The sequence below is a fragment of the Ornithorhynchus anatinus genome, chromosome 9, assembly GCF_004115215.2.
Source record: "Ornithorhynchus anatinus isolate Pmale09 chromosome 9, mOrnAna1.pri.v4, whole genome shotgun sequence".
Taxonomy (NCBI): Eukaryota; Metazoa; Chordata; class Mammalia; order Monotremata; family Ornithorhynchidae; genus Ornithorhynchus; species Ornithorhynchus anatinus.
Genome location: NC_041736.1, coordinates 52187497 through 52197102, shown reverse-complemented (window position 1 = coordinate 52197102; position 9606 = coordinate 52187497). Strand labels below are relative to the sequence as shown.

General features: G+C 49.0%; 1 protein-coding gene across 1 annotated transcript; it reads left to right on the top strand.

Moving 5' to 3' along the window:
* The first annotated feature begins 1191 nt into the window (after positions 1-1191).
* LGALSL (galectin like) lies at positions 1192-8742 on the top strand. Its single transcript, XM_029072353.2, has 5 exons — positions 1192-1265; positions 2264-2335; positions 2501-2589; positions 3669-3846; positions 5386-8742. Exons 1-5 carry the CDS (start codon positions 1218-1220, stop codon positions 5527-5529), a joined length of 531 nt encoding a protein of 176 aa, XP_028928186.1. The 5' UTR covers positions 1192-1217; the 3' UTR covers positions 5530-8742.
* Positions 8743-9606: the final 864 nt, after the last annotated feature.

Below are 9606 nucleotides of genomic sequence, written 5' to 3'. Positions count from 1 at the left end.
TGGAGGGCTTCTTTCCCTCCACCTCCATTGGGTGTCCCCGGCTCTGGTCCTGCGGCAAGGTGACCCAAGCAGGTACCCGGGGATTTAGGCCCTGACCATCCACTTACCCTGGCTTCGCAGAGCATTCCCGTTCCAGGTCCCTTTGCATGGTTATATCCCCTCCTCGGTTTTCTTCCTCCTCCCTGACTCTGCCTCTTCTCCCCACCTGAGGAAGAAACCCAGAACGGTGGAACGTGGGACAGAAATGGCTATGAGGCGGTCTGACGGCCTTTCCTCTCTGGGGCTTAAGAAACTCGGGAAGGGGACATCCGCCCAGCCAGGTTATCCCTGGTGGGACGACGTGGCTTAGTGAAAAGAGCATGGGGTTGTGAGTTTGAGGACGTGGGTTCTAATCCTCCCACTGCCACTTGTCTGCTGTGTGACCTTGGACAAGACACTTCACTTCTCTGTGCCTCAGTGACCTCATCTGGAAAATGGGGTTGAAGACTGTGAGCCCCACGTGGGACAACCTGATTATCTAACCCAGCCCCAAGAACGGTGCTCGGCAGTCCTCAGCAAATACCATCACTGTCATTATTATTACGGACCCCCATCCCTAGGCAGCTCCATCACTCCTCTCCCAGCAACCCCCCCCCCCCCCCAATCAGGCGTCCAATAGCTGCAGGGCAAACTGAACAAGTCAAGACAACCCCAGCCCAGCCCCGGGATCCCCGCCCTATTCCCGGCTCCCGTGCTCTCCCGAGGGCCCGGCCGGGGCTGGGCTTTATAGCCCGCCTCTCTGGGGCCCAGGGCGGCTTCTCCTGGTGCCACCTCTCTCTTCCAGCAGCAGCAGGGCCAGGGCACCCGTCGTCCAGAGCAGGAGCAGCAGCAGCAGGAGCAGCAGCAGCAGGAGCAAGAGCAGCAGCAGCAGGAGCAAGAGCAGCAGCAGGAGGAGCAGACTCCCTCCCTCCCTCTCTCTCTCTCTGGGCCGTGCCCACCCCCAGCAGCCCTTCTTTGCCCTTGCCCACTCTGCCTTCCTCCCACCCCCGATCCCACCCGGGAGCGGGGACGGTGTGGGTGTGAGCGTGTGAGCGGCTGGTGGGCCTTAGCCCGCCCCTCCTCCCTCCCTCCCTGCCAGCCTGCCTCCTCCTCCCTCCTCCCTCCCTGCCTGCCTCCCTCCCTCCTCCTCCTCCTCCCCTCCGTCCCCCCAACTCCCGCCCCCCGCGCCCTGCAACAAGATGGCGGGATCGGTGGCCGAGCGGGAGGCGGCGGCGGCGGCCGTGGTGGTGAGTGTCGGGGAGGGGCGGCCTGCACGTTCCTCCGGCCGGCCGGCCGGCCTGCTTCAGCGCCCGCTGCGCGCGGAGCCCTGGGCTCAGCGCTTGGCGGGTACCATGCAGCGATAAAGAGGGGCGACCCTCCCCCTCCCCCTCCCCCTCCCCCTCCAACCCGACCGCTTCTCGACTGCGAGCCCCTCGTTGGGCAGGGACCGGCTCTATCTGGTGCCCGGTTGCACGGTCCAGCGCTCCGCAGCCAGTGAGCGCGCAGTGAATAGGAATGAAGGGTCGCGACGCGGGGGGGGGGGCGGGGGGACCTGCCAGGTGCAGCCCTGCCGCTGGGGGGCGCCCCCGCGACAACGGGGTGGGAGGGTTTTGGTGGGGGGTCCCCCAAAGCGGGGGGCAGGTGTGCGCATGCATGCGGCTCCCCCCATCCCCTCGGGGCTGCTCCAGGGGTCCGCCCCAGGCCCCCGCCGACCTCCCCCGTGGCAGGCAGGGACCGGCCCAGTTTGGTACCCAGCGCTTAGAACAGCGCTTGGCACATTCATTCGATAGTATTGATTGAGCGCTTACTCTGTGCAGAGCACTAAGCGCTTGGAATGGGCAATTCGGCAACAGATAGAGACACCCCCCCCCCCCCCGCCCATTGACGGGCTCAACGTAGTGAGCGCTGCACAGATACCAACATGACCATGGAGCTGTACCTTCCAAGTGCTCCGCACACCGCGAGCGCCTCCAGAAATACGGCCGAAGGAAGGGAGCCGGACCCGAGGGCGGAGGGGAAAGGCGATCGGGGGAGCCCAACGCGACGACCCCTCATTTTTCTCCCCCCACTCCCGTCCTCGGTTTTTTGGGAAAAGCGGCCGGAGAAATGGGAAGCGCGACGGCCCGGGGAGCTGGGAATTTCGCCGCAGTTCCGGCCCCGGACGTGTTGAAGGCGGTGGGGGGATCCCTGCGGATTCCCTCACTCCATATGCAAAGGGAATCTCACGGTGTGATTCTGTTTTTAGAAACTAGATGACGGGCATTTGAACAACTCCCTGGGATCTCCCGTGCAAGCAGATGTGTATTTTCCACGCCTCGTAAGTGATTCCTCTTTTGCCCCGCAGCTTTTAGCTGCAGCTTTCCCACCGCACCCCATCTCTTCCCTTCCCACGTTTTGCCCTCTAGGAATTTTCTTGATCCGAAGGCCAGACTCTGTCGTGGACGCAAGACAAATCCGATGCTTCTTTTTCTTCTTCCCCCAGATCGTACCATTTTGCGGGCACATTAAAGGAGGAATGAGGCCGGGCAAGAAGGTCTTAGTGATGGGGATCGTAGACCTCAATCCTGAGAGGTAAGATAGTGATTGATAATCATGGTACTTGCTAAGCGCTTGCTAGGTTCCCAGCACTGTACCGAACACTGGGCTAGGTACGAGGCCATCGGGGTGGACCCAGCCCCTGTCCCACATGGGACTCCAGTCTAGGTTGGAGCGAGTCGATCTACTTTTCGTTGTACAGATGAGGAAACTGAGGCACCGAGCAGTTGAGCGACCCGCCCGGGGTCACACAGCAGACAAGTGGCAGAGCAGGGGTTGGAACCCAGGTTCTCCCACTCCCAGGCCCGCATCCTGTCCCCTGGGCCACGCTGCTTCTCTGGAGGCAGGAGCTATGAGTGTCCATGGAATCCCCGGTGGGGGCCTAATATTGGAAGGGGGTTTGGGCCCTTCCCCCACCAGCCTGGCCCTCTCCTCCAGGGCTGGATGCATTTCCCAGCCGAAACGCGCCAAGAAAGGACCCGGTTCCCATGCAAAGAATTTGCACGGATCGCTATCCATCATTTTGCAGACAGCTATTTTTATCAGAGATTATAAACATAGGCGCACATTTTCCCTTTGACCTGTAGTGGAAACATTGAGACTTATAAAAATCATCATTTAGTTAAAGCAACTTAACGAATGAAAGGCGGGGATGGAGGGGAAGTACTTGAAATAAGATGAAATTCCTTGGACACGTTGCAGGGCTATTTCTGGACACAGGACTTTTTCTAGGCTGGATTGGATTATTAGGTGTGGTGTCCCAGTTCTGATTCGATTGAAATTATGGTCGGTTTGACCCAGTCAGTGGGAATTGAGTGGACAACAGGGCTAAACGTGGATACTGAAAAATGGAACATCATTATTTTTGCAGCCTTCTGCCTTCACTCCCCTCTATCCTCCTCCCTCTCCCCCCCCACCCCCCCCGCCCGACCCCGACTGGAGCTTCGTTTAGCTCAATCAGCAACGTGTCAACATTCCTGGTAAAAAGTTGGGTGGGAGAAAAGAGAAGAAAAGGTAAACTACCCACTGGGGAGAAGGGGAGAAAAGGCCCCTGGGTAACCCACCCTCTGATAATCGGTCCCGGAATATTTGAGTTGGCTGTATTTGTCTTTCAGTTTTGAGATCAGCCTGACGTGTGGGGAGTCTGAAGATCCTCCTGCTGATGTGGCCATTGAACTGAAGGCTGTGTTTACAGACCGGCAGCTGCTAAGAAACTCCTGTATATCTGGTGAGCGGGGTGAAGAACAGTCAGCAATTCCCTACTTTCCATTCATCCCAGACCAGCCATTTAGGGTGAGTACTCAAGACTGCCTACTTCGCTACTAACCACATGGACCTACGTTGCTATTTTGTTTACTTAGACCCACCAACACTTCTGAATGGTCAAGAAATTTGCCACCTAGCCAAGATAAATATCCCAAAGAATTTCTGTAACTAAGCTGATATTTGCAGCGGCCTCCACTGACTTTTTCTACCTGGAAACTCTAAAGCGGGAAGCTCGGAATATTGAAAGTAGTTTGAAATCCAATTGGAGTTAATCTCATCTGTTCCCAGTAGCACTTTTCAGCTAGCAACTCCGGGGTCATTTAAATTATGTATGACTTTTTAAATTTGTCTCTTTATTCACTGGCGAGAGCATCTATTCTGACAGTTCAGTACTGCAGTGTTCAAGGGTTATCTGGAGAACAAGGAGCTGGTGTCATAAAGTTCTCTTTGCCACCCCGTATTAGAGTACATACCAAAACTGGCAGCTTACGGCTATGGCTCTGGGCCCCGTATGTGTATATAGCCATTAAGTCAGCAAAACTCTCATTGACCTTTTTCAAAATAAACTTGGCCCTTAACCCGAGGCCTTTCATCTAGAAATCCCAAAGCACTTGAAGGGGAATTAATTTACAGTACCCATTTTACAAACGGGAAAACGAGGCACAGAGGTTAAATGGCAAGCCAAGAATTATGGAGCTCTGTCAGTGACAGATTCTGGAACTCAAGATCTTCTAATCACAGCCCTGGGCTGTAAGTGCCAAACCTCCAACTGGCTTCTCTGGGACTCTGGCCAGGAGAAGGAGTGTTCAGCGTGTCCAGCATGTGGGAATAACTCAAAACTTTTGGCTAAGATGGGGAAGAAATAAAGAAACCAAAACTGGGCTTGACTTTGCCCCCAGGACTGATGTCATCTCAATAATAACATAAATTAGATGTGACTAAAATCATGTCAGCTACCTGGGGAACCACCTATGCTTTTATAAATACACACTGGAAACTAATAATTACACACTCCGGTGGATTACTAAGGTGCAGTTCGGTTTAAAAAAGGGAGAGAACGTAGCTAGCTTTCGCAGTGAGAATCAGACTGTCTATTTTACTTAACAGGGCCCTAGTAATTATACTCAGTTGGTCCAATACTAATTACCACGTATCCCACATTCTGGTTTAGTAATCCATCATATCCAGGTTCGGTGCAAACTCTGTAATTATTCGCTCCCTCCTTGCTTCTCTAATGCCATCATTCTGCTTGAAGAGGGAACTCCCAGGAGAGTTGGGGGAAGGTGTTTTTTTTTTTGCGTGGAGCACAGGGGTAGGCTTAGCGATGTGCGCCGTGGCATTGGGCTAGCTAAATATCAAAGGCCAGAGCAGTTATCACGTTGGAGTGTTGTACTCTCCCAAGCGCTCAGTACAGTTCTCCACCTGCAGTAAGCTCCCAATAAATACAGCTGATGGATCGTGTCTAAAAGGGGAGCGGGGAGACCTTCCCGCTTTCCCAGAAAGGAATCATTACCCAAACAGACGTCATCTAATGGTAAACCCACTTCCTCGTTTTCCTTCCGACAGGTTGAAATTCTTTGCGAGCACCCTCGTTTCAGAGTATTTGTGGACGGACACCAACTTTTTGATTTTTACCATCGAATTGAAACGTTGTCAGCCATTGACACGATAAAGATAAACGGAGACCTCCAGATCACTAAACTGGGCTGAACTTGTTCAGACTCTCAATTCCAAACGAGATCAGGGATGACCCTCTGTCTGGAAGAGCTGTCCTAGCTGGATCTGGAGACTTTTAAAGGCAAGCTTCACTGCCTCTGCTGTGTGTGCAGTTTAAACCCAAATGATGAACTGAAGTATGATTTACCTGAATGAAAAAAGCTGTTGGCTAATAGACACTGAGCCATCCTTCATGGAACAAATTTCACCCATTAATGCTGGATGTTCAGAGTTGTTTTGAATCGAGTTGACATTATTAAGAGTTTAGGGCTTAATCGGCAACAGTTTATCAGTTTTCAAATGGGAACATTACATCGACATCAGAAATGCTCAACCATTTTTAACACAGACAAGTCTTCTTGTGCAAATATTGTTTCTGCACTGAAGTGGATGAGTGTAGCACAATCAAAAATATATATTTTAGTCAGGGTATTAAATAGAATATAGGTTGTTAAAGTTTTTTGCACAACGTAATGTTATTACAATTTTTAAGGCTTTCTTGTAGTTTATTTATTTATACTCGATGTATGAATTAGAAAAATAAGAAATGTTATTGAGCATCAAGGACAGCAAGTACAAGAGTTTGGAATGTACAGATGTCTTAGGTTCTTTGGGTAAATTAAACATATCGTTCTTCAAACACGTCACATTCTTCTTGAACAATTTAGTTCTTGGAGTGCCCTTTAACAGCATAAGATTAAGTCTGATGGCATCATTGCTCTGAGTGCTTTATGGGGAGCTTTGCAATTTTTCAACGAAATGACAAAAGAAGATGAAAGATATTTTTTATGTATAGTTTGTATTTTGGTTGTTTAAGTTCCTTACTGTGAATCAAAAGCTTTGGGGTTCCCTAGGATTATCGGTCATCTCTAGAATTACCTAAGTTATTAAATTTAATATAAGACACTTATAACTGCGAAGACAATTTAAAAGTATATTGTAGCAACATATAAAGATGTTTTGGACAGCCAACACAATGAAACTCTAGTAAAAGTCACTCAGAGAAAGAGTTTTCAAAAGATATTATATCTATCTACGTATATAGATAGGTGTGTGTGTGTGTTTGTGTAGATATATACATATATCTACCCACTTCAAGCCAACAAAAACAGGAGAATTTCACAGGTGATTTAGCCTTAATACCTAAGGATTATACCTGATTTGGTCTTCTGTGGTGCCTCAAAGCAGTTCCAGTTTCCCGCTAGGCTAATCAGGCTGGAAGCATTACTCCATGAATTTCATTGTTAGGCTCCCACTTGGCCAGGTTTCTGAGGTCAGCACAAGTTGAGTGCACCCCCTCAGATTACCCAGAAACATCCGCCAACTCACTGGGACAATCAAATGGTTGGGCACCCAGAGCGGGAAATCGGTTACCCCATGATACAGAACAAGTTCTGGCTTCTGAATTTCCTAAATTGGGTTGATGGATGCCAGCCTCTCAACATTGCTTTTAAGATAGCTGGGACTGAAAATGGGATGGGGGTGGTGAATGGGCAGGTGTAGTTATATATTATTTGGATTTTGTCTGTACTGAGCATTGAGTCTTGCTATGTCATGTTCTTGTCTTGCTTTGCTTCTTTTACACAACTCGCAGGCACTGAATGACTGTGTTAAGAATGTAGACAGTGTTTCGGTACCAAAGCACATTCACTTGTAAACAAAGGAAACACAAGTTTGAATCTTTTACAGACGATGCATTTGGATTCTCCCCTAGCTTTTGAAACCTGAACGAATTGTTGTGTCATAGGAAGAGACTCTAGCAGAGACTTTGTTTTGGGCAGGTGTGGATTTTTATACCCCAGCCATCCTTTAAAGCACTCCCTGGGTGCCAGTCAGTCAGCAAGTAGTATTTATTAAGTGCTTACTCTGTGCAGAGCATTATGCTAAATGCTTGGGAGAGTGCAAGACAACAGAGTTGGAAGACATGTTCCCTGCCCATGAGGAGCTTTCAGTCTAGAGGGGTGTTTATATTGCCAGATCTGCCTCTCCTACTGCACTGCTACACTCTGGCTCCCAGCTGGGCCCGGCCCTAGGTTTAACGAATCAACAGGACCCGAAAAATGGGTAAGTATCCCAAAGGAAGTCTGTATCAAACCAGAAGGGGAGCCGAATCGATCCGATGGTCGTGAAGTTGGACTTTACCAAAAAAGGTCACCACTGATTTCCTGCCTAATTCATCTAGAACTGGAGGGAGCTGAGGAGGATGACTGAGTATGACTATCTCCTAACTCAGTAGCCGGCTGTTTAAGCAGTTTAGTGGCAAAAACCCAGTGTTAATGCTTTCTGACTTAAACTCCTCGCTACCTGGCAATATGCACCAGTGTAATTCCTTTCGGCATTAATTTTAACCATGGGAAAGAAATTTCAGTGAGTAGTTAAAAAAATCTTGCTGCCCTAATCTCTAACAGTTTTAAAAAAGAATCGTCATCTGGATCATCAACACGAGAGATCCAAAATAGGAAAGTTTGGGTAAGCAGTGTGATTTGAGGTGTCACTGAAAAATGTGGTCAGGAGGATACTGTTTCAGGCCAGAGTCTGAGTTTCCCAAGAGGAAATCAGTGGTATTTATTGAGCGCTTGCTGTGTGCAGAGCACTAGGCTAAGCACTTGAGAGAGTACAATACAACAGAGTTGGTAGAAATGCTCCCTGCCTACAACCAGCTTACAGTCTAGAGACAGATATTAAGAGATAAGCCTTGATAAACATAAATCTAGACTCTGGGAAAGTAGGCAGAGTTTTAGAGAACTCTGGCCAGCATCTTCATCTGTCCTGAAATGAATACATTTAAAATGTATTTGGAGTGAATGCACTTCCTTAGATAGCCCAAATAGGCTGGCGAATCTTGGGAGTCATGGAGGTTAAGGTTGACTTGGCATTGGTTAAAGCAAATCCTTCCATTTTATTCTAGAAATCAAACTAAGGCAGGGAGAGAATGTTGCCTTCACTAAAGCAGCCTTGAATTTCTTCAGCATTATGTAGAGATAATATTCCTGTGAAATATTTTCCAAGAAACCCTTTCTTATTTGCTGCATGGTGTAAAATGTTGCCAATTGTGTTCTTCCCTTAAGTCACTGGTGAAAATATTTGCACTACAATAAAAGTGTTTTGTACTAAGTGTTTTCACATTTTCTAACAACCCAGAAAACAACTAAAGAGTGTATTCCATTTCCTCTTCCTTTGTAGCCCTACTCCCCAAAGTGGTAGTGACATATCTGTGTTTCTGAACTGTATTTAGTGGCATAGCCACTGTTTGAGTCAAGGGTTAATGTGGCTCACTTCTAGAGGCCCATCAGTAACTAGAGGCTGAAAGAGGAGATGAAAGAGACATGTGGGTGACATAGTCACTGCCGGATGTGTAAATTGTCCGGATTTTTTTTTTTGCTAATGCGTGTCCCGGAATGATGGGATTTGAGTAGGAGAAAGAAAGCCCTGTGGGGTCTAATGGGGTTTTTCAGCAAGAAGCATCTGTGCTATAACAAGCAGCAAGGAATGCTTTTAGTCCTGCCAAAATTCAACCAAATTCAGTCCTCCCCAACCTCCCTAACTCTGATTATCCCTCAAATAGTCAGTTTCAAATGTCTTTTGAAGGACAGCAATCCCTGGGTTGGCTTGCTGGTTGCCTTTGTGGCAGACTACTGTAACATCAGCCTAGTGCCAAATCTAAATGTAGCCGGCAGTCTCTGCCAACAAAGGCACAGGGTGCTGTGGAAGAAAGGTTTTCTTGCCACGTGTTACTTAAGATCTCTCAGTCCCTGTGGGAAGAGAACATTTTGGCGGGTAGCATCTCTAAGGGGCTGGGGAAGAAAGTCACGCCTGAGTTTCCCTGTTAGGGGGGCTGAACTTGTCTTAAATCCAGCCAAGAGAACGAACCACTAGTGTCGTTCTTTGCCTCGGCTGCAGGTGATTCCTGGGGGTCGACATTTTGCAGTCAACCTCCAGTGGCAGAAGAAGAGGGTTGGGAGGGAAGCGGAGTTTTTCCTACAAGTTTTGTTGCCCTACTGGCCTTCCCTTTTCTCTACCTCCTCATCCCTTCCCAGCCCTCTCTTCTGCATCCTGCACAAACCCTGGGAA

Coding starts and splice junctions, on each gene's coding strand:
- LGALSL (XM_029072353.2), top strand. CDS start 1,218: ATGGCGGGATCGGTGGCCGAGCGGGAGGCGGCGGCGGCGGCCGTGGTG. Junction 1,266..2,263: donor CGGCGGCGGCGGCCGTGGTG/GTGAGTGTCGGG, acceptor TTCTGTTTTTAG/AAACTAGATGACGGGCATTT. Junction 2,336..2,500: donor ATGTGTATTTTCCACGCCTC/GTAAGTGATTCC, acceptor TTCTTCCCCCAG/ATCGTACCATTTTGCGGGCA.